The 25,187-nt window shown below is 41.6% G+C and overlaps 1 protein-coding gene across 39 annotated transcripts in view; it reads right to left on the bottom strand.

Moving 5' to 3' along the window:
- Window positions 1-10,141: 10,141 nt before the first annotated feature.
- The window catches only part of THRB (thyroid hormone receptor beta), a 371,812-nt gene continuing 356,766 nt past the window's right edge, over window positions 10,142-25,187 (bottom strand). For all 39 annotated transcript variants that reach the window (XM_045387040.3, XM_045387039.3, XM_074030885.1 and 36 more), the window contains 2 exons: window positions 19,668-19,926; window positions 10,142-15,045 (listed from right to left, as the gene is read on the bottom strand). In XM_045387040.3, coding sequence (XP_045242975.2) covers window positions 14,804-15,045; window positions 19,668-19,926 — 501 coding nt within the window. In that variant the 3' untranslated portion in view covers window positions 10,142-14,803. The remainder of the gene's footprint in view (window positions 15,046-19,667; window positions 19,927-25,187) is intronic.

Below are 25,187 nucleotides of genomic sequence, written 5' to 3'. Positions count from 1 at the left end.
CAGCATCACCTGAGAACTTCTTAGAAATGCAAATTCTCACTCTCCACCCCAGGCCTGCTGAATCAGGAACTGTGTGGCTGGGGCCCAGGAATCTGTGATAACAAGCTTTCTAGATAGTTTTGATGCACGTTAAAATCTGGGAATAATTTCCTTATGGTGTCAAGTCATGGGTGAGGACAGGTAGTCTGTAATGTCATCAGTCCACAGTCCACATTGGCATCAGCTGAGACGTTGTCTTCCCCTGTTGATCCACGCAGGGTCCAGCTTTGTTCCTCATTCCTGACTGCAAGCTCTTTCATGTCAAGTTTTCTCTTTCTCTCAGCTAATTTTTGGGCCATTCTTATGGCCCTGTGCATATGATGATTCTATTATTTCTCTATCAAATTGAGCTTTGGGAAATTTTATGGTTGTTATCTAAACTCAGGCTACTTTGGGCCTCAACATCATGAAATTATCCTGCCATGTCCTTGTTACTCTGAGGCTTGGAGAACTCACACATCACACGTCCATTTCTTTTATGGGGTCTTGCTGTCTTCATAGCCTCAGCCCCAGAATGGGAGTCCAAGTCCTCTTCACTCTCAAATTGCCTCATACTGAACTGAAGTTTCTTTCACTTTCCTTCTCCCCTCAGTAGTCAAGAGAATGTTTTCCTTCTCCCCAAAATAGTCAAGATAATGTTTTCTAGTCTCAGGCAAGAAAATTTGCCTTGTTCTAGAATATTCTCACCTACAGCACAAGCTATCCATCATCGAGGTAGATAAAGACACCTGGGGAAAGATCTCAAACAATAGCTTCTCTCATTGACAAAACAATTATGCTGTTTTAATTTATAAATTGAAAAACATTATTGTAAGTGTAATATATCTCGTTTTAAAAATGTGCTTGTATATGTGCCAAATGCCTCTCAGGTGGTTGTTAGATGCCTCAAATTTGGGAAGTCCTGAACAGTATCCTCAGTTGTGATAACTGAAACTGCCCACCTCTTTTCTCTTATTGATTACTAACCTTTCATGGAACCAGTGAGCCAGATTCTGTGGGTTTGGGTGTGAACTGTATCATTTATATATTGTCTGCTTTTCTTTTGTCCTCACTAGCTTGCAACAATTAGAGGCAGGTAATTATTATTATTTTAGGCACTGTAAACCTGAATACAAATGAATGATTGAAATTTTATTTGGTTTTGAGTTGATCTAGATGATTAAAAATATATGTAAGTTTTAAAAAATTATACTTTAAGTGCTGGAATACATGTACAGAACGTGCAGGTTTGTTACCTACGCATACACATGCCACGGTGGTTTGCTGCACCCATCAACCCGTCATCTACATTAGGTATTTCTCCTAATACTATCCCTCCCCTACCTCCCCACCCCCTGAGAGGTCCTGGTGTGTGATGTTCCCCTCCCTGTGTCCATGCGTTCTCATTGTTCAACCCAACTTGTGAGTGAGAAGTTGCGGTGTTTGCTTTTCTGTTTCTGTCTTAGTTTGCTGAGAATGATGGTTTCCAGTTTCATCCCTGTCTCATCATCACTGGTCATTAGAGAAATGCAAATCAAAACCGCAATGAGATATCATTTCACGCCAGCTAGAATGGCGATCATTAAAAAGTTAGGAGACAACAGATGCTGGAGAGGATGTGAAATAGGAATGCTTTTACACAATTGGCGGGAGTGTAAATTAGTTCAACCCTTGTGGAAGACAGTGTGGCAATTCCTCAAGGATCTAGAACCAGAAATACCATTTGACCCAGCCATCCCATTACTGGGTATAGACCCAAAGGATTATAAATCATTCTACTATAAAGACACATGCACACGTATGTTTATTGCAGCACTGTTCACAATAGCAAAAATATATGTAAGTTTAAAAAATTACTTTGGAATGAAACTGGAGATTAAAAAAATTTTTAATAAACATTTTGTTAACATCTGGGAATAAGTTCTCAGAAACCCAGGGATACTTGGGTTCAAGTTAAAGATATACTGACTTTGAATCTCTGGAGTCAGTGGTTTTATTTTTGTATGCCACGGACACCATGCCTTCTGGAATCATGGCACTTCCTTCACCTTACCACTCTTGCCCCAATATCCCTGTCTGTATCAGATGTATTTGTGCATTTTGTTTTTTCAGGGAGAAATATGGTCTTATTTTTGGAGAGAAAGAAGCTGCACTTGGATGTGGAATGAAAGGATTCCTGGAGATGATGAAACTGATTGCATTTGCAATGTTTTTATGACAAGCTGGATGTCATCAATCCTTGTAAATATGTGACTCGTAATCACTATTTTGGAGGAAGAAGTTGCACCAGCAGATTTTTAGTTTTGCTTCTAATCCACAGTAATTTAAAGTGGTCAGAATCTAATTATGCCCATTTCTGATAGACATTCAAAATAAGCCAGTTTCTTAGCTCTAAAGCTTCATGAGGCGCCCACGCAGGAGTAGCCGAGATCTTATAACAAGAACAGCAAAATACAACCCCCTTACCCTGACTATTTTAAGGCAGGACTTTGTCAAAGTGCACTTTTCATTCCCCAGATACCTTTCCATGGTGAATGACCATGGCACTGAATGAACGTGGTCTGAAATGTGGAAGAAGAATTAACTCCTTGCAGAACACGTTTTAAAAGTTCTATTTGTTTCTGATCTATGAATTGTCAGCGAAGCCTCTCAAACTGCCCACTGGCTGTGCTTTTGGGCTATATCATTAGTCAGCCAAGCTGATTAAGACTAATTTTGGTCAAAATAAATTCGTGCCTGAGCAAACAATCCATGTGCAGATTCTCAACCAGAGGCAATTAAATTGAGATTCATTTTATGGTGGAAACTCAATAACTACTGTGGTTTTTGACATCATTCTAATGAACCAATGGCGAAGAAATGTCCCCAGTGTGTCAGACTATCCTAGGATTTATTTTCTATATTTTTTCTCACTTTAGAGTTGCTCTTTGACTCTGGCACACCATTCTCTCTGATAATGGTTTCAAATCAGCTTGGCTGATTCATGGCTGCACAGAGAAGGTTGTCTCAGGAGCTAGTGGAATGGTTATTAAAAAAAAACATGGAGAGGCAGATGGGAGACTATTTTACTGGCTCATCTGCTTTTGCAGGGAATGATTATGCATTCAAAGTAAGTGGCACCAGAAGTCAAATCTAACTGAGGTTAATCTCACAAGTTTCCTTGTAGAGAACCTAAAATACAGCAGCAGGGACAGCCTAAAAGCTGATCCCTGAGGACACAGTCATGGTCATGCTACAACCTGGGGCTGAAGCAGATCTGAGAGGTCATTTATTTGAGGCTCCAGCCTTCTTACAACCTCGTTGTCATGATATTTCAGTCTTTGCTTGAACACCTTGAGTGATGGGGGAACTCATTATGTCCATTTGTAGGCAGTTAAGTGTGATATAATTCTTCCTTCTTTTGAGCTGATATTGACTTCTGAGTAGTATCCATTTATTCATTCATTAATCCTGGCTATACTCTTTGGAAGCAGCACGGAACAAATTGATTTTCTGTTCCACCTGGCAGCTAGCTTGGGTGTGAGCTAGAATGCCATTTCAAGTCTTCTACAGACTAACTGTTCCCAATTCCTTGGGTCATTCCCCATATGAAATGGGTTGGGTACTGGTTCATAAGCCTCTGAACTGGGGGAAACTGGGAAGAGATAGAGATAGTTTAGTTTAAACTTGCTTAACCCACATACATGACATAAACAAATTGAACATTCAATACCAGGCCTGTAAAAATGAAATACATTTGTCAATTTGATTTCAGAGGATAAAGTAGGAGTAGTGGCAGCAAAGACTGTCTCTTAGGTTTCCCCATCCTTGTCCCAGGCAGCATAGCCTTAGGGCCAGTGTCTCTGTAGACTGGTGATGATGCAAAGGAGATTTAGTGGCTCTACTCTGGCCCTTAAAATAAAGTTGACTCACACACTCAGCACCTAGACTTGACTTAAACATATAAGAATTCCTAGATCAGAGGTTTCCAGAAGTCTACTGGAGATTTAGGGATCCCTAAAGACAGCTTTACTTTGGGGACTTTGGTGTGGCTGAATAGCCTTTTCTCTCTTGCGTATTGGAGTTTCACATTCAATATTGTTGATTGGAAAAATAGATTCTGCTGCTAGAAGACCATCTATCAACCAGGACTGTCTACTGCTTTCTATTTTTTTTCTCTCTTTTCTTCCCATGTCATTTTCAGGCCATTTTTAATGTCATCTTCCTGGCTCCAAGGCCATAGATTGTGCTTCTCACCCAGGATTCGGTTATCCAGTCATTTAATGTCCATTTTCTTGCAGTAACTGCTACAACATGGGTGACTCAGGGAAGAGATAGTAAAGAGATGGTTAAAACCTGGGATTTTTGTGGGGGAATGGCCTTAGATGTGGGGATTTGAGATAATCATACTCTGTATTTTATGATGGCTACAATTCATTTCATTTTTTCCCCTTCATCTCTTCTATACAGGCACCCAGTGTAATGTGCTTGATGTATGTCCTTGGTTATATATGATTCTATGCAAAATGTATGGTATTCCTTTGTGTCTGCAGTTTATATAAATAGTATTGTGTTATAGATCTTTTTGTTTTGTTCTTTTTACAAGTTCCAATATGCAGGTCTATTTCAATGCTTTCTATGTTGCAGTGATTTCCATGGTAGGTATCCCTCCACCCAGTATTTGTCTCCTCTTGCCTCCTCTGAACTCAGCTCCCTAATATTGCAAAGTATGTGATGCTAGGATTCCTATACCTATAGGTCTCTGTAAGAGCTTGGGGTATTTTCCCAGAATGGGAATCCTGGCTCTAGGAAAAATGGGCTGAACCAACTTACACTCTCACTAGAAGGAGATGGGGTTCTTATCTTTTTACATTCCTGTTAATGCTTGATATTTTCTGTCTACCTAATCTGTGGGTATAGAGTGATGTCAGTTTTCATATTTCTGATTACTCATGAGGTGGGGGATCTCTTCATATACTTGTTAGCCATTTGGGCCTCTCCTTCTGTGAATATTCTGTTTTACTATGGCATTTTATGTAATTTTTCTTGTTGATTTGCAAAATCTACCTGCATATTCCTGATGTTAACTCTGTGACATTTCAGATATTGTAAATATCTTATCATAAAAAAAGTTCTCTTTCTAATGTATCTGAGTTTGGTTTGCTATATTTTGTTTAAGACTTGTTGTTTTCCTTTAATTGCAGTTGTGCGGGAAAGTTGGGCTTTTATTATTGCTTTCCTGTGGAAAATTCCACAAGAACCTTCAATTTACTAATTTATTCCCACATCTAAGTACAGTCTTAAGTAAACATATCTACCAGATGTCAGCGAGACTCCTCTCTTCAGAGCTACACGAAACTGCTTTGAAAAGCTCTTATCTCAATTCTTTAAAACTTCATTAATACGAAGTAACGCCCAGAATCCTATGCATTCTGGGATAATTATATTATTAAGATCCCCTTTGTTTTAGTGTTCACCAGTTCTATATAAATACGATACCTGAATGCCTCTTTTCATTTGTTTCCACAAGAAATTCATCTGCATCATGCATTTGCCAATAAGTTGATTATCTAAAGTTGAGAGAGCTACAGCATGGTGTCACATCTTGAAACATAAGTGTTTCTGTCATTTTGTTTGCTTGCCGTCCCCACCTCCAACCTCCATTACTGTAAATTCTTTTTCAATTATGCAGAGCAATTTGGCTCTCCAAAAACTTGATGACTCAGACCCTCAAATGCTTAGCAAACTAAATGTCCTCTTGTCAGACTGACATATCTAGAATCCAGCTGGGTTATACATAGGTCCTACAAAGAGAAATTACATTTTATGTTGCAACACCAATGAGTGGTTTTGCAATGGACACAATCTAATGAGAGGTCAGGTAACCTTCCTTTATAATGTATACTTTTTTTTTTGACATTAGAGTAGGTGAACCTTTTAGGAAGCGAAATGACAAACATTTCCAGAGCAGACTTGCTTTTTTGTTTTTTTAAGGGGCTAAGGCTTTACCCTGGTCTCAGTGCAGGTTGTAAAAAGAACATGGATCTTGGAACCCCACAATCTCTGACAATTGCCAATGGTGTCATCTTAGATAAGTTGCTTATTCACACTGAGTCCCATGTCCCTATTGTCAAATGAGAATACTAACACCTACTTCCATATTTGTTTGGAGGATTAGAGGTAATATAAAGGGTTAGTATGATTCCTGATATAGAGTAGGTGTTCATTACGTGGTGGGCAATTATTACATGCTCCAACATGATAGTGAAGAACTCTGGGAGGCAGCACCAACACCTCGCACATCCTTTGGGGTGGTTGCTGGGACTCTTGAGTGGAAAGTAACAATGAATGGAATGTTTGTCAAAATGCTGGGGAAAATGGAGGTGAATTTTCTGAAATGTTCAACTGGATTCTCACGAATGAAAAATCTTTGGTGATCTCACATCTTATTTTGTTATTTATTTTTCATTTGTTAAGAGACAGAGTCTCATTCTGTCACACAGGCTGGAGTGCAGTGGTATGATCACAGCTCCCTGAAGCCCTGAACTGGGCACAGAGGATTCTCTTGACTCAACCTCCTAAGTAGCTAACTACAGATGCATGCTACCATGACTGTTGAATTTTTTTCTTAGATTTTTTTGTAGAGACAGGGGTCTTACTATGTTGTCCAGGCTGGTCTCAAATTCCTGGTCTCAAGCGATGTTCCCATCTCAGCCTCCCAAAGTGTTGGGGTTACACGAGCCATTGCACCTGGCAGGTTATTCATCTTTTGATGTAACTTATTACACAGAGTCTACTTGGCCTTGACTTTATGTAGTGGAAAGATTTCCTAAAAGATCTCTTTAGGGCTAAAAACTCACATTGGAGAAATCATAAAATCCTTGGAATGCAAACCTACCTGAATATCTGCAACAAATAAGACTACAGCCTCTTTCTAGGACTTAGGGTAAAACTAAGGAGTGTTTTTCGTATCTCTGTATCCATTGGGATTTGTGGGCATAAGAATTTTCTGATTTGTAAATTGAAGATGTCTTACTCTATACACATCTTCCTCATTGCTGTTGGTGTCATGTACAAGAAACTTAAAACAAAATATACAGGACATTATCAGTCTGTCCTGAAAGAAAAGGAGTGTTTATTTCAACTTCCTCTGACTTTACTCTTTATACGCATTGTTTCCAAAAATGTCTATACCAAGTGAAGTTATATATAGAAAAATAAAAAAATTTTATTGGCTTCTATAAAACTTTCAAATAGATATTTATATAGAAAAAATTGCCCTTGAAATGAAACAGCTACAAGAAAAACTAAGGTAGTGTAATTAAAAGATTAGTTTACATGTATTTAATTTTTTACTGCAAGAAAATGTAACTTAGAGGACAATTAATTTACATGACCAGTTTATATTACATTAAAAGCCCCTATACAGGCAGGTCCATGGTACAGTGAAATTTAAATTTGATTGTCTATTGAGCTTCATGATTCTCTTTGGAACTTGACGGCCCATGTCCAGACAATTAGAAGAACTTGTTGGCTGAAGGAGCCCTTGTATCAGAAAATTGCAGAGCCTCCAAGTTCCACTTATCTCCTCAGGGCCCAGGGCAACTTGCTTCACCCCACCTGCCACCTGATCTGCCAACCAGTGTAGGTGGGGTATGCCCATCTGTGGAAGTAGAGACCAAGTTTCCCCACATGAGGATTGCTTTCTCTCCTGAAGCATGAAGCACCACGGGACCTGCTCTGTGGCCAGGTATATACAACCTAGATGTGGAGGAAGTTAGCCCTATTTTTGATAATGGGAGAGCCAGTAGATAAATTCTTTCGTTTTTTGTTTTTTGTTTTTTTTTTTTTTTGAGATGGAGTCTTGCTCTGTCGCCCAGGCTGGAGTGTAGTGGTGTGATCTCGGCTCACTGCAACCTCCACCTCCTGGGTTCAAGTGATTCTCCTGCCACAGCCTCCTGAGTAGCTGGGATTACAGGTGCACACCACCATGCCTGGCTAATTTTTTTTTTGTATTTTTAGTAGAGACGGGGTTTCACTATATTGGTCAGGCTGGTCTCAAACTCCTGACCTCGTGATCCACCTGCCTTCGCCTCCCAAAGTGCTGGGATTACAGGCATGAGCCACTGTACCAGATCAGCATAGTTCATATGACCTCTTAGAAGATGGTCTTACACAATTGAATACTCAGTTGTGTTGGGTACCAAGTGTGGCCAACTTAGCAGTGTACTTTATATTTATTCTCTTTTCTTCTATGCCTCATTCACTTTTGCCTCCACTCCTTCTTCCTCAGGTGCTATAATGCCTAATAAAATTGCAGCATGAGCTTTGCTTTCTGGGGAACCTGGGCTAAGGCAATTCTCTTCTCATTTTAATATAGCCTCCAGGCAATATTGCTATACAGATATAGACTTCATTTATCATTTCATCAGTGTATGGTGTAGGTAGATTGTCTTATAAAGAGTATAACATGGCACTTTTCATCAAGTAGTCAGTGAATTCTCTTGAGATACATGCTCAAATGGTATCTGTAACATTCTGCATTTCAGTAGTTCTACTAAGCTTTGCTTTGGTTTAAACAACATTTAATGTGTCAGAATTTGTGTACACAAACCTACTTCCACTTACTTACAAAGCTACAGTGCCCTGAGTGTCTAAATATAAAACCAGAGTGAGCTGTCATTTTGAGGGTAGAGAAGCAAACCAACTTTGTCTTCTTGCTTCTCTTAATAGATTATTAGACTTTTCCAGGTTTGTGACATGACAACAGCGCCTGGCTTTGCCCGTGTAAAGGGGTTAAGAATTGTACCTAGCTGGAATATATATGTTCCAGCTCTCCACAATAAATGAATCCAGTAATTTCTCAGAGGAGGGAAATATGTTCATTAGGATACAGTTGGGAGGTACATAATGTAGAAAAGAGATAAATATATAAAGGTTATACTTAGTCATTTGAATAAAGAGTGGAAAAACTCAGAAAATAGTACTATGAACTGATCTGGCCTAGGGAAATAATGATGCTTGCCCCATCTTACCTGGACCGGTGTTTTCATGAACCAGGAAGAATGCAATCAAACACTTTTTCGGAAAGTGTTTATTTGGTTCATGTCCTGGCCAAATAAACACTTTGAGCTGAGCTTCCTCTGTGTGAAGGAGACCTGCTTGCTGTACTGAAATGGGATGTGGTTTCAGATTTACCTTTGGTGTGGGCATTGGTTGCTTTTGCTTGCCCACAATTCTCCTCCACTTATAGCAGCAAGACTTAGAATTTTCTCTGAGGAATCATCTTGCCTCAACTCTCAGTCCATAGTTTAGATGAGGCTGACTGTTCTTCTTTCCCCTCACCCAGTTCCAGGATTCCTGAGGATAAGGTTGATTATGCATCTGTCTTCCTCACCACAGTGACTGGCTCAGGAATGGGCACATGACTCAAACTGGGCCAATGAGAATTAGGCCAGAATTTTCATTAGCATTGTTGGAGAAAAGAAATTCTCTTTTCACTATATTTGGAGCTGTAAAGCTAATCCTGGAACTATTGGAGGCCACCATAAGGTGAAAGACCTTGTGAATGTTAAGTCTACATGAATGACAAGATACAGAAAGGAGCTTCCTGAGAATACTGAGTAAATGCACCCAGATCCAGCCATGTCTGAAGCTTTTGTCTGCAAATACCCTTGATTTCCCAGATATTAAAGTCAATAATTAGCTTTATGCTTAAGCCAGTTTGAGTTAGCTTTTTGTTACTTGTCATAGAAAGAATCTCAATTAACATGTGTTCAGGGCAACTGAGATTGACAGTTGGCAGCTGATGTTAATATAATTCCATGAGTAATATTCCTGAATAATTTGAGATGAGAAGATGAATGTTGTCCTTGAGCTGCAAAACTTTACTTCTCTCCTTCCCTCATCTTTGTGGCCCCTTCCAAAGAGGTAACCCCCACCCCATCAGCATTTTATTTAGTTTCTTCTCTCCCTTCATACTTTCTTCTCAAGTAAATTTGCTTATTCTGATAGATGTCTGTTTATGAAATGAATGTCCTTACATCCTTGTTTCCCTCTTTTGGCAGCAGCTGAAGTGAGAAGTGAAGGCAACTCTTTGCCTATGTAGAAAATAATAATATTTAAAGAAAGAGACAGGAAAGTATATCTGTTATAAGCTTTTTCTTTTTTAGAATTTAAGCTTATGAGTTTATCTACGCCCACTATATTCATAATTACAGTTTTATATCTGCATACAAAAGCTATGTAAAAATCCATTTTTCCCAAATATACAAATTTTTTTTGGATAGTTTAAAACATTTTGATCACAGATTTCAACAGAGTTTTAGGCTGAAAAAAATATCACCATCTAGCAATATCACTTAACACTGTTTGCAAAACACAAATCTTCCAATGACTAAATCTTTTTCTATTCTGTAGTATTTTTCTGATTCTCAGGGCATGAAAACATTATGGGGGGAAAAAAAAAAGGATTTTCTATGAGGAAAGCATGGAGAACCAATTTGGCTCTATGGTCAAATGAAAAATGCCAAGTTAATAAGGGAGAACCAAAAGAAAGAAGTGGCATAATGTCACATCAGCTCATTCATGCCCTGATAATTTCTGTATCAACAAAACATATGTAAAGTGTCTTCTTTTGTCTTACATTGTGCTCCATAATTTACATGAGTATTATCTGCATCCTGAGGAGGACAGATTTATATTTGATTGTCTTGTGCATAGGGCGGGTCAGCTTTAACTGTGCAACAGAAAGCCACAAACAGCGTTTTACCTGCACAATATTGCTCTTGAAGGCGGCATTAATTAATGTGGAAACATACTATAAATGCACACTTTTCGCATTTGCAAACATTTATACAGCACAGTAAAAATTCTGTGATAAGGCCAAACCTTTTTTCCCCCAGTCTGTTTTTCTTTTTTTTTTTTTTGAGTGTGTTTTTAACGCATTTTTTTTTTTTTAAAGATTAAAGTAAAATGTCTCAATTGTAAAAAATACACACCGGGCAAATCCTTACCTGGATAATAAATATCTACATCACAGTACAATAAAATTTCTTCTCTATAAAATTTAAATATGGATTATAGTCTATCACTATCAAAAGAAACACTATGCTAATATTTCCATATTATTAAAATAACAGGAAAAATTACGAGCTTATTTTAGAACCTGATGCCATAGCCGTTGGAAAGGGCACAGAGATTCAAACGTCGATCATCACTCTCCATTTGAAGAGGAACTGTGGCTTGGGTATTCACTTAAATTCAGTTCATGAAAAAGGTTTAGCCTTACAAATGCTGGCTACATTTCAAAAACCGTAAGACTGATTTCATAATTTATGACTCATGCAGCAAAAGGTCAATATGACACGAATAGGTTAGAGTTCCATAGAATAAAAAGGGATCACCGACAATGACATGCTTCGAGGGTGCTCAGCGGTTCCTTGGAGGCTGAGTCTGTGGGGGGCTTAGTGTCGAGGAGGGGCCAGGGCTTGTACCCCTGTTCAGGGAGGAGCAACAAGAACGGCGTTGCTGGTACAGAGCGAAGGCCTGGCAGTCCACCCCAGGCCTGCACTGCACACTGAAGAGCTGTCGCCCGGGGCACAGGTGAGGGGGCTTCGCTGGGCTGAGGCATCAACACGTCAAGCGCGTCATTGAGGACCGAGGCTCTAGAAAAAGCTCTGAGGCGGCACGTGGTGTTTTGAGCAGAATCATAAAGAAGAAAACATCTTACTTTTTTCATTGTTTCTGGAAATACTGCACGTCTAAATTGAACAGCAAAGTACACTTGAGGGTCACACACGCACACGCACGCGCACACGCTCACACGCACGCACACACACCCCACACCGCTCATCCCTAAAAGGGAAGTGATTTATAAATCCGAATCCCAGCATAATGGGTGTGTTCTCCTCTACTGAGACGTCTCCCTGCCGAGGGGGTGGGAGCGCAGGTGTGAAGGGTGTCTCCGTCAGGTCCACACTGGATTTGCAAGTCTGGACAATAGATGAAAAAATGTTTAGAAAAATCTAGAGCAAATCCCTCACAAATGAGTTTTATGAGATGGAGTCTTGAGATGCACTAAGTACCTCTGTCAGCTTCAGAAGGAAGGAGTTTAGTTTCAGAGTCATTATCTTTTGAGTCCTATGGCCTTTCCTTTCAACCTGAAGTGGGCTAAGGCTTGTCCTACTCCACATGAAGTATTCAGCCTTCAACAAGATTTCCAGACCAGCACTTTGCCTATTGAAGGCAATCATTTAAGGTGCCAAGGATCAAGTGTTCCTTTACTTGGGCTGGCTGGATGGCTGTTATATGGTATACCATTTGGCCAATTCTCGATCATGGTTAGTCCCCAAAGCATTCTGATTCAGCTTGAGATCAGGCTCTGAACTTATATTCAAATCTGGGTGTCCGATGTACTGAGGACCCTGTCAAACAAAATGAGGAACCCTTCCCCAGAAGGCCTGATGCTGCAGGACCCTGCCTGCTTGCCTTCCTCTCATTCCCTTTGGAAAGAAAGCTTGCCCCAGACAGCAGAGCTTCTCAGGGTTACCCTGGAGCACGGAGGTGGCTAAGTGTTTGTCTTCCAAAGCGTGGCTCCTCAAGGAGTCAAGAGAGGAAGCTGAAATATTAGCAGAGCAAGCACTTAAGGAGCCTGGCCAGAGACTGCCTAGACAAAACCAAACCCCAAAACGATCTGTCTGTAGATAAAGCAGGTAATCTGCCAATGACCTTCGTGCTTATAATTGTCAATCTTTTCACTTACTTCCTTTCTTTGGGTAACAAGTTCCATAGCAATGTTCTTGTTTCCTTTTTCCCAGAAGCCAGTACAATTGCTTTCATGCATTGAACATTTAATTCCCCGCTCCCAGATAATTTCCAATCACACTTGGAATTTTCAGTGCTGTTCCTCTTCTTTTTCCAAGGACTCTAAATGATTGACTAGTATTGTGTCAAATGATTATTTCAAGTCAATACCAAATTTATGTTCCTTAATTGTTAAGTGGGCCATACTTCTTGTCTAATAAAGTTAGGAATTTAAGTGTTAAAAAAAAATCAGAGGAACCAGATTTTTTCCCCTTGAAATGCGTACAATATTAAGGGCAGGAAGGGTTTTAGAGATCATGACTTATTCACCAGGTGAGAAAACCAAGACCTAGAATTACAAATCTACCAGCTGACAGAGCACGCCGTAGAACTCAGGCACCCAGACTTCTGGGCCAGTTATGCTCCACCAAACTTAAAGCATCTACTTGGTTTTCACAGTGACTTTCCTTCCTTTGTTTTTAGGTAAATCTCACTGATATGGCTTATTTTCCCCAATATTTCCAGGATAAGGCAGTAAAAGGTAGGCAAAGGAATACTTTATATCTACTATGCCAGTGGAGAATGAGATACATTCAATTGCATGGGTACATTCTATGCCCATTTTCTGAAACTGAAGAGATGAAGTGTCACTGTTTGTTTTCTGGGCACAAGCTATTCTAGCATGGGCCATTGGGAAGGCAGGTTGGGCAGGAAAGGTAAGTGTGCACATGGTCTGCAGGTGTTTTCTATTGAGTATCTGTCAGGGTGTGCTATAAGAGGGACAGGAGGGTCAGTAGCAGGGCCAGTCTCTGTTTAGAGATAGTCAAGCTATGCAGTGCCTCAGAGTCAGAGGGAAAAAGGGGACTAGGAGACATTTGTCAACGAGGGAAGGAGCTTGAGGATCTAACCAGAAGGAAGCATCCTCCAGCCATCAGGACACGAAGGGGCCCTCAGAACACTGCATTTCCTTCCACTCAGAATGTAGCTGCACTAATCTCTCCTCAGAATTTCTCTGGAAGAAGACTGAAATTTTAGCGTATCTTTCCTTGATTAGAATATTTGATCCATAGAGAAATCTGTTGTCAGCTCAGCAAAGATACAACCTGGATAAAGAAGTTCGGGAGCTTGGGAGATGACAGATCAGATGCCACAGAAAAGGGGTGCCACCCTGTGAATAGGTTTGATTTCTGTAAGTGTTCTCTGAGCCTAAATGGGAAAGAAGCCTTCCTACTGTGAGGTAATACTATGAATTTTTGGAAACCATAGAATCACTGACATTGGTGAAGATTTCTAATTTCTCTGGGCTCACTGAAAAAAATTATTTTCCTTGTTGGCCTCAATCAGTCAATATCTGTACATCCTTGAGTCACACCCTTGTATAACTTGAATTAAATCTAATAAGGGTATAAAAATGATATTGGAAGGACAACTGATTTTTTAGGACACAAATATTCCTGTGCATTCCAAGTTACGCTCCTAGGAGACGATAAAGAGTGCTGGAAACAGCATGCTCTTGAACAGATGCAAATTTGTTCAAGTCTTTCCCTAAAAGGCTGAAAGCCACATCTAACTAAACGTGGTCTGTACTCTGCTAACTTCAGCCCTGCACACATCAGGATTGGGTGGAGGTGGTCGTATTATCTTGGTTTTAAGGCTTCTTTAGTGTCCTGCAGCGCCATTTTGCTGACTCGAGTCTCGGACTGGGGATGGGTGGGAGCTGGTGATGCTTGGTGCTGGTGAGTTAATGATTGTCCCCCACCCCACCTCCACAACCGTAAAACCTTCAGAGCATTCACATCAAAGGACCGGAGAACGAAATGCAATAGTTTCAAGTACCCGCATTCAAGGGGCAATTTCATCCATGTCTATGCCAAGGACTACTTCCCTTTTCCCTCCCAAATAATCCCTCCTGACACAAAAAAACAAACAAAAAAGAGCTAGGCAATGGAATGAAATGACACCCAGTAGTGCTGTAGGAATTATGAGAATGAATCCAGTCAGTCTAATCCTCGAACACTTCCAAGAACAAAGGGGGGAAGAGTTCCGTGGGGCATTCCACCTTCATGTGCAGGAAGCGGCTGGCATGGCAGGCTCCTATCATCCGCAGGTCTGTCACCTTCATCAGGAGTTTTGGCCAAAAGTGTGTCACGTGGTGTTTTCGGTAATTGATATAGTGTTCAAAGGCCAGCAGGAAACTATCTTGGTACTTTTCTATTCTCTCAACACAGGCGAGCCCCGGGCGATCTGCGGGGAAGAGACAAGATGGACATTGATTCAGAGATGGAAGAGGGAAGGCTTGCTTTGTCCAATTCCAGGCCTTTAGTGGGAGGCGGGCAGATCTAGGGTCTTCCCTCTTAGCCATAAGCAGGGATGCAGCGTGAACTCTGGTGCTCCAGGGACCAGGTACCAGGGGAGTGGCATCATTTCTATGAAGAGAGGCAGTACTTTGTTCAGATAAATATCTCTGTTTAGATCACCTTCTTGGGTGTGAAAGGTGATGCCCCCTCCTAGGGTATAGGAGGAGAAGGCTGACAGCTGAAATATTCTGCAAGATGAGGGGAACAATTTTGAATTTTCACTGGCTGCCTGGGAGAGGGGAGAGGACTAGCATGGACATGCATAGAAAGGGGAGATATATGAAGGGACTGGGGACATTGCAGCAGGCCTGAGGCCAAAGGAGGAATGCGGAATAGTAAGACATTTCCTTGAGGACCAAGAAACACCATGTTTAACTTTGTGTTGTCTTCCAGGCTGCAATGAACTGGCCTTTCCCTTTCCTTATGCCTTTAGTAAAAGTGCTACCATAGCAGCCTTGTTTTACACATGATTTTGGAATTGAAATGAAAAGAAAAGGGGAGGGGAGCTGTGCCAGAGTCACCCCATGCAGAGAAGAGAACAGCTACAGTGGGAGCTGGAGTGAGAGGACACCGGGACCCTGGAAAGCCCAGGAAATCTTCCCAAGTCCTGCATAGACTACTGGGCTTCCCACAGTATGTGGCAGAGGCTCAAGTCAGTTTCCAAAAGTGATAAACAAAGGGGTGACACAAGGAGGCTGGACAACTGGGGAATAGCTGGGCTGCAGACACTTGGGTGACAAAAATAATCTATAAACCTGGATGAATTCCTCAAATAGCTCCAGGAGGCCCAACACGCCCCTGCTCAGTTCTCTTCAATTCAAATGAATTCACACTTCAAAGGTCCAATTCTGGAGGTGTTTGTATCAGTAGGAATCTAAACAGGGTTCTGCTTCATTGGAAAGGAAGAATCAGGGCTAATGTCTCAATTCGCCCTTCTGAGTCTAAACAAACTAACAAACCATACGGGCTTTTGGAATCCCCTATTTAGCTCAAATGGAAATTTGTACATTTTTATCTTGTGTTTTCCTTCATATTTGATGAAGCTGCTCTGTGGATTTGCTGGTTCTCCCTCTCCCCTATCTTCTCTCTTTCTTTGAGTGTGCAAGAATTTTCCACAGGATCCTTTAATTTTTAATCCAGATAGAAGATCAACATATTATTGCTTCGGATGTATTGTTTCAAAGGGAAAATACAATGTGGGTTTTGTGGCTAATGCCACAAAAGAGATAAAGATGAGATGGTCACATAAGTGACATAACGAGTACGAATTGACATTTTGTTGATGCTTGAATCACACTGAACAGGTTTATGAAGAGAGAAACATTTTAAAGACTGAAGACCATTTTAACTCCTTAAGACAAAAGTTCTCAAAGGAATGTCTTTCAGATCATTTTCATTTTTTCTTTTTGCACTGCAGGACCAAGGAACTTAGAAGTAGTGGCTCTTGGAAAAGTCTTTGAAGAAAAAGTCTAAGATATTGTGTAACTGAAATGGCACACAAAACAGGGGGCTTAGAACATCAGGCTGCAGAGGAATTGGAGACTTGGGGCTCCGACAGGCAGCTATCATTTGCCAAATGCACAGTGTCTTGTAATATTTTCCTGGTCCTGGCAGTATTAATGAAGAGGGTCCACATCACTAGGGAGGGTGGGTTGTGAAAAGTTATTAAGTTGTCCTGTAGCTGTCAGGCAGTGTCAGCCTCACAACGTGAGAGAACTGGGAAGAATCATTCACTTTGGTGTTTGATAGCGTCTGGCATCACATTCAGTTTTTGCCATCTCCACCTACTTCTCCCTTTATCTACCTTACTAAGATGATTTGCTTAATAATCTGTGAAACTGACCCACTAAAAAGGAAACATCTTATTATTCAGTAATAAAAATCCATTTGACGTACATAAGAAGATAACCACAAAAATGGATGCATGGCAAAAGCCTTTGTTACTCTGGAGCTGAAGGTTCTGCTGCACATTGCTCCTGAGATCCACTCTCTCTTTGTTAAAAAGGAAGGTTAGTAAGTGTTAGAGAGGTGTTAAAGGCAGACTAGCACCACACTGAGTCTCTCTCCTTCCCTTATTTGGAAGGAGATATAACCAGGAAGAGAAAACTGTCAAAGAAATAGCTTTCTCATGGTGTGATTCAACATTATTTAAAACTGTCTTTGTACCTCTAAAATCTCAGCTAAAAAAATTACCATGAGTCCCTCCAGAAATATAATTCCTGTGTATGTAGCTTAATTTCTTCATTTTAAAGGTCACTGAAGCCCGGAGAAGCTAGGGGTCACCCAAAGTCACACAGGGAGTGTGTGAAGAGAAGCTTGGATAAGCTATACATTTTATTTCTCCGAGAATAATTCTCCGAACGACTGTGGGCCCCATTTCTTGCTGCTTGTCGCTGGAGACCACCCTCAGCCCTAGATGCTGTCTACAGCTCCTTTCAGGGGAACTTTCCCCACGTGGTGGTTTACCTCACGAAGCTGGCACCGAGAGTCCCTAGAGCAAGTCTGCCAGCAAGAGGGAATCTTAGATTATGTCATGTAATCACATGGGGGTGACGTCAAATTTGCCATATTCTCTTGGTTAGAATCAAGGCACGGGTCCTGCACACACTGAAGGACAGGAGATTATCCAGGGTGTGAGCACTAGGAGGTGGGGAGTGTGGGGGGTTGGTCTGGAGTCTGTGTGCCACAGTGTACACGGGAGTTCATGATGCTCTTCTATCTACTTACCCTTGAAATTTTCCATAATAAAAGGAATTATTTCTTTTTGAAAAGTCTTCCATATCTAAATTTCCTATAGTAAATAAATTTCTAGGTCAGCTTTAAAAAAAGAATTCTAGGCCAGGCGTGGTGGCTCATGCCTATAATCCCAGCACTTTGGGAGGCTGAGGTGAGAAGATCATTTGAGCCCAGGAGTTCAAGACCAGCCTGGGCAACATAGTGAGACCCGTCTCTCTCTACAAAACAACAAACAATTAGCCAGGCGTGGTGGTGTGTGCCTGGAGAGGCTGAGGCAGAAGTCTGCGATTAGCTGTGTTTACACCACTGCACTCCAGCCTGGGCAATAGAGCAAGACCGTGTCTCAGGTTTAAAAAAAAAATCCGGCCGGGCGCGGTGGCTCAAGCCTGTAATCCCAGCACTTTGGGAGGCCGAGACGGGCGGATCACGAGTTCAGGAGATCGAGACCATCCTGGCTAACACGGTGAAACCCCGTCTCTACTAAAATACAAAAAAAATTAGCCGGGCGAGGTGGCGGGCGCCTGTACTCCCAGCTACTCGGGAGGCTGAGGCAGGAGAATGGCGTGAACCCGGGAGGCGGGGCTTGCAGTGAGCTGAGATCCGGCCACTGCACTCCAGCCTGGGCAACAGAGCTAGACTCCGTCTCAAAAAAAAAAAAAAAAAAAAAAAAAAAAAAAAAACCTACTGAGTTAACCAGGAAGCAGCGACTCTACAAAGGATTCTCGATGTATATTTTACCCACATATTCAGCCATTTATCCAATAAGCATTTCTTGAATTCTACTGAACATTGGCCTAGGTGCTGGATGTACAATTAGACACATTTATGTCCTCAAAAAAAAAAAAAAAAAGTCCACAGGGACTTACGTGGACAAGTGAAGCAGGTAGTTACAGTGCAGAGTGACAAGTGGCAAAGCACAGCAATACTTGGGTGCCCTGAAAATGCAGAGGACTCTGAAACCACTTCTATTTAAAACTATCTTCTCTGAAAGGGTTTGATGTGTAGTGGCTTACACACGGCTGCCCATTCTGTGCTCTCCTCCCACCTACAGGGGGACTGTTGAGTCCTGGCTGGCACTCAGACTTGTTTTGGCCAATCCAATGTGGATGAAGTGATGCTGTGTGATTTGAGACTGGGCCTCGTGGGATCTGCAGCTTCTGCTTTCGTGTGCTTGGGACTCTTTCTCTTGGAAATCAACAGCTAAGTAAGAAGTCTACCCTGCAGGAGGAAAGGCCGCATAGAGGGAGGCCTGAACCAGTGTTTGATGTGCCAGCTGAACTCCAGCCATCCTGGATGTTTAAGCCACTACATTTTGGGTTGGTGTGCTATTTAGCAGTAGATAACTGAAACTTCAGTTGTAGCTAAGCCATGAACAAATTCTAGCTTGCATCCATGGTTTCCACACACAGAACTTAACACATAATCGTGTGGTCACTCACATCCATATCTGGCATACCCCAAACCAGAAGGAGGCAGGTTTGGCCAAAGACTATGAAGAGGGCTGCAGAGTATCCACCAAAGGTGGATCACTTCATAGAGTCTTTAAGATGGCTCCTTTGGCTTCTTTCTATCCTGGGACACTGCAAAAAGCATCAGACATCTGACACCCCCCCCTTTAAGTTCCCAGTCCAGTGGCAAGCCTTCAATTTCTCACTGAAGAAGAGTGAGCTATGTTCTGAAGCTAAAGGGAGACTGAAAACTCAAGTGATTGGAATTAGCACTAGACAAGCAAAAGCTCTTTGGATGCCCACGAACGAGTCTAGGCATACTCACCTGAAGACATCAGCAGGACGGCCTGAAGGAGGGCTACTTCAGTGTCATCCAGGTTGAAAGAAGACAGAGACATGCCCAGGTCAAAGATGGCGTCCGACACCACCCCAAGACCCCCATTTTTCAGCTGGCCCCGTGTCACTGCCATTTCCCCATTCAAGGTTAAAGTCTCACTTTCTGGGTCATAGCGCACAGCAGCGCGAAGGGACATGATCTCCATGCAGCAGCCTTTGAGGAGGATGATCTGGTCTTCACATGGCAGCTGAAAAGAACCAGCTCATGTCAGCAAAGAACAAATGGAAAAATGCCAGTCAGGAACAACATACAGTATCTCAAAAGCAATAGGAATAACCTTGTGACGAACATTTGTCCTGCCTTGTTTGAGCCCATGGTTTTCCCTTCCCTACTTGGCTGCAGGCTTTCAACAACCATTTTTCATACTCAGAGTTGGCTGTAATCTGCACCAACTTTAACGTCAGGAGTTTGCATTGCTTTTATGACAGATCCAGTTCTCCAAACGCTATTACAGTCATGTGGGAAACTGTGCTGATAGCCCCTCAGTTTGGGGGTTTGTATTATAACTTCAACTGATGACTGCTTGAGAGCAGGGTTTATGTGAAACTCTCCATTTTTGTTTGTTTGTTTTTTTGTCTTGTAGCTTGAATAGGTAACAGCTTACCCTACTGTTTAGCTGGCAACTGGGCTTCCTTTTGGTTTTTGAAGCACATTTGCTCATGGAGCCTCTTGGCACAAAACTAGAGGGTTGTTGGCAGAGATACATGTTGCCCATGAGGCCCTGAGATACAAGCTTCATCTAAAGTCACCCAGGGACTTAAAGGCAGAGGGGAGAGCAGAATTCAGTCCTCCTGGCTCCCAAGGTTGTGTTCTTCTCAGCACCTTAGATACAGGATTGCTCAACACACTGGGTCTTTCTGCCACTGTTGCAATCTGCTTTTAAGCTCATTTGGTTACCCTGTTAATTAGGATTTGTGAGAATGTGGCAACATTAATAAAAAAAAATACCTTTGCTCATAGGCAACATAATAAAAACCAGAATCTTATTTTCTGGAAGGGGAGACTGTTTAATTAAATGCCATTATCAAAGTAGTTGGAAGGCTATTAGTAAATGGGTGTGTTTGATGAACTGGGCATCATGCCCAGATTTCCATGCATCACCTCATTTAATCTTCACAGCAGTACAATGAGGTAAATATTCGAATTCCATATTACTTACAGATGTGGAAATCTAGGCACTGAGAGGGTAACAAGCTGGGTGTGGGGGTGGGTGGTCACATGAATGTTTCATGGGTGAGGCTAGGATTTGAAACTGGAACTGTCAGAATCCAATGCCAAGAGAAGAAGGAAACATAACTCTTTTTACCATGGATATGACTGAGTTTCCATAAACAACAAAGATGTGAGTAACACCTAATATCTATCTCTTCATTAGAGCAGTTACAGATTCCTTTTGGGAAATGCTCTTGGCAATACTCGACCAGTCCAATTTAGGTTATTATATAAAAGTAATACAACTGAATTATATCTAAAATACTGGGCATTTTATATTTTTCACTAGCTCAGCCTAGTCACTTTACCAGTTAATTTCAAACTCCTTGGCTTTTTCTTCAGAATAAGTCATTACATATTTGATCTGGAATCCATACATATGAATTCTCTCCTTCCACTTGTTTTTTATAAAGCACTGTGATTTGCTTTTGTCTAGGTGCTGTTTGTTAAACACAGATTGCTGGCCCCAACCCCTGAGTTTCTGCATTTCCCCCAAGTTCCCAGGTAATGCTTATGTTGCTGGTTCACAGATCCCACTCTTGAGAACGACTAGCATAGAACAGCAACAAGAAGTTACTAATCAGATCAAACCATTTATTTTTAAAATGTGTCACAAAGTATGCAAACTTGGGCAGGCCCCACCTTTGAAACCAATTCTGATTATAGATGAAGTAGAAATTTTCCTTTCCAAATTTCTAGTTTAAATACCAACTGTTGAAGATTAGTTCAAATTTAAATAAAAGCTGAATAAGTATTTGCAAAGGATCACCAATGGTTTAAAAACTGGGCCAGATGCCTTTTCCTTTAAGAGGGATTTGTAGGATCCTGGTGAGATTTGTTTCAACACGTGGGCAAATAATCTCTTAGACACCTGCCAAAATGCTTTCATTGTGAGAACACTCAACAAGGGCCTGACAGGCAGAGATGCAGGGATACTCCCACAGGTTCTTCCTGCCTCCTTAGGAGAGCATCACTCAGGTTGACTGGCAAAGACGACAGGGCCCTGCACTCTAGGAGTGATTTTGCATGTTGTTTTGGCAGCTCTGCCAGCGATGATTTTAGATCTTGTGAAGCCCCTGGTGTCATGCCAGTCTTGTTTGGTGGGTTGGCATGGATCTTAGAAGAACAATTATCATGAACACAGTTTGAATAGCAGATGTGATAAACTGCCTCTGGCAAGAGACCCCTGGCTCTCAAGACCACCTGAGATCTCCAGCCCACTCTACGGGTAGCTCACGAACCTATACAGTTAATTCCTCTCTTTTGGGTTTCCAAGAGAGTATCAAAGGCTAAAGGTCATCAGGAGGCCTCAAAGACAGAGGGCGCATGCATCTCTGCTGTAAAGGTGCTCCCACCATCCCACCGCCATCGTCTTTTGTAATCGGCAGACCACACGATATCAGGGTAGAAGGAGAGATGGAATCAAAAATGCAACAGGCTTGGACTTTTAGGGAAACTTGGATAGATCAGCTTGCCACAACCTGTGCTTGAAAAGTTCCATGTTGACCCCTCACCCTTGCACAGACGAAAGCGCACAGTGTGTTTGCTCCTGGTGGTGGAGACGGCTGCTGCTTCTGTTTTCTTCCTTCAACTGAAATATATCTTCAGTGGTTTACACGAGCTTTACATTAAAAAAAAAGAAAAATCTCTGGGGGGGGGGCGCATTCAAAGGGCACCATGTGACTGGCAGGCTGGCTGGAGCTGTAGAGGTGACAGACTCAGTAGAGTTCCTCCTCAGACCCAAAAACTGGGGGCAAAGGGACACAGCCAGATAGAGGACCAAGAGAGGTCCAGGAAAACACAACCATCCCCACAAACAAAACAGAAAGATGACAGCCAGAACTGGCAGGAGTGAGGGGAAACAAGCCCGTCGGTGCGGATGTGAGAGTGCACGTACTTTCTCTTTCGAGGACAATTTGGCAGCACATATCAAAAGCCTGTGTATCTTGGTCCTTAAATTCCATGTCCAGGCTTTACCCTTCAGACATAGTCAGTGATGTGAGCAGGATATAGTTGCCAGAAAATTCACATTAGCATATTTTTATTAGTGAAAAATTGGAAATGAACTATAGATCCAGTAAAAACAGATAACACAATTTATGGCAGATGTATTCTTTGGAATACTATGTGGTCATTGAAAATCATTTTGTGAAAACATATGTAAATGCTATGTCCTCCCATTGAGGGTAAAAAGTTAGTTCAGTGACAGGTGCTGGTAACGATCTGTTTCTTTATCTTGGTGCCGATCATGTGGGTGGGTTCAGTTTGTAAAAATTTATTGAGCTGCACTCTTATGACATATATACATTCCTTAATAAGAAGTTAAAAATAATTTCATACACAGTACATTGTGGTATACATTAAATATATTTTATACTTCATATATATGTATGTATGTGTATGTCTGTATGTACACACATAAATATTTGAAGAAAGACTAAAATAGGTGCCAAAATCTTGTAGGGTTACCATAAACCATTACCTTTATTATGTTGTATAAATAAACCTTCAATGAATATGTATAATTTTTGTAATATCCTCTAAAATGTTAATAGATGTCTACTTTTAAAAAGTGTCAAAGGCATGGGCAGCTCCATGGCCAACACAGAGATAAAAGTCAAAGTCCCTTCCTCAGTACCTACTGACTTCTTTAGGTGTGGGGTCTGAGTCATTGCTACTGCAAGGTTGTGGGTACTAGCATATCGGGTACCCTGGTGCTACAGCTGAATGTCTGTATCCCTTCAAAATCCATATATTGCAACCTAATCCCCATTGTGATGGTATTGAAGGCGGGGTCTTTGGGAGGTGATGAGGTCATGAGAGTGAGGCCTTCATGAATGGGATTTGTGCCTTGTAAAAGAGATCCCAAATAGCTCCTTTGTCCTGTCCATCATGAAGGGGACACAATGAGAAGACAGCTGTCTATGAATCAGGAAGCAGGCCCTCACCAGACAATCTGCTGGTACCTTGATCTTGAACATCCCAGCCTCCAGAACTGTAAGACATACATTTCTATTGTTTTTAAGCCACCCAGTCTATGGTATTCTGTTGTAGTGGCCTGAACTAAGACACCTGGCCCCTACCACAGTGAAGCTGGGGCTAAGAGGGTGGCAAACGTGCTCTCTCAGCTAGGTCTATGGGCAAGATGTCTGTTTCCCGAAGCCCACTTCCCTGTCCTTCTGGGTATGGCTTCTGTGGAGGCTCAGAAATCGGCGGTGAGAAGTGTCCCCATAATGTCTGAGGTCTCTGTGTCCCTCTGATTCTAGCTGGGCTCCCATTATTGCAGACTCAAAGACACAGGAGAGCTGGAAGCCAAGGCAGCAGGGAGTCATTCCAGGTGTGGAAACTTAGCTTCTTTTTAGGTGAGACCAGGATCACTTATCACTCAGCCCGCTTACCTAAGGGGCTCACAGCTGCCCGTGCCCCTCTCTATTTGGTATCTTTCTGGTCCCCATTGAAGGTATACAGAGCAACAGACAAGCACCTTATGAAATTTGTTTTTAAAGTTCTCCAGAAAACATAACCCCATTTGATTAAAAACTAAACAAAACAAAAGGAAGGTTAGAGGCAGGATGGAAATGTAACAGATAAAATAAAAGCAGTATTAGCAGCTAAACTTTATGGAATACTTATTATAACCCAGGCACTGTCTAATCTCTTTACAAATATATTATCCCACTTAAAAACCCTTTCAACAGCTCTAAGAGGTAGACACTATTGTAATCCCCATTTTAAAGATGAGATAAGTGAAGTTTGAAGATATTGGATAACTTGTTTAGGATTCTTGCCCACGTAGCTGACTGTAGAGACTGTGGCATCTGCCACCACATGGCAGGCCTGATAAAGTGCAGGTGTCCCAAAGGGAAAGTCGATGAACTCTGGTGGGACAGCTCTACAGGGTGCCCGGAAGATGGGACAAGCAAGAGTAAGCTTATAGGAAAAGAGGAAAGATTTGTGGGGATATTATTAGGAGCCTGGTTCTGTGAGGGGCATTTAACTTATTCTTGAGGATTAAGAAATGACCACGCAGTCATCTCACTGGGATATGCAATGGGAAGAATACAGACCTAGATTCCAACCATGAGGTCACATTTGTATAACTTAATCTCTTTGATCTTGATTGTCCCCTCCGAAAATGGGGTTAATACAAGCGACCCTGCAAATCTGTTGGAAGGATTAGATTTAATGTAGGCAAACCCGAGTACCTGACTGTGGTAACTAGGACATCGTAGGTGC

The sequence above is a fragment of the Macaca fascicularis genome, chromosome 2 (genome assembly GCF_037993035.2).
Source record: "Macaca fascicularis isolate 582-1 chromosome 2, T2T-MFA8v1.1".
NCBI lineage: Eukaryota > Metazoa > Chordata > Mammalia > Primates > Cercopithecidae > Macaca > Macaca fascicularis.
This window is presented reverse-complemented; position numbering and strand designations above follow the sequence as displayed.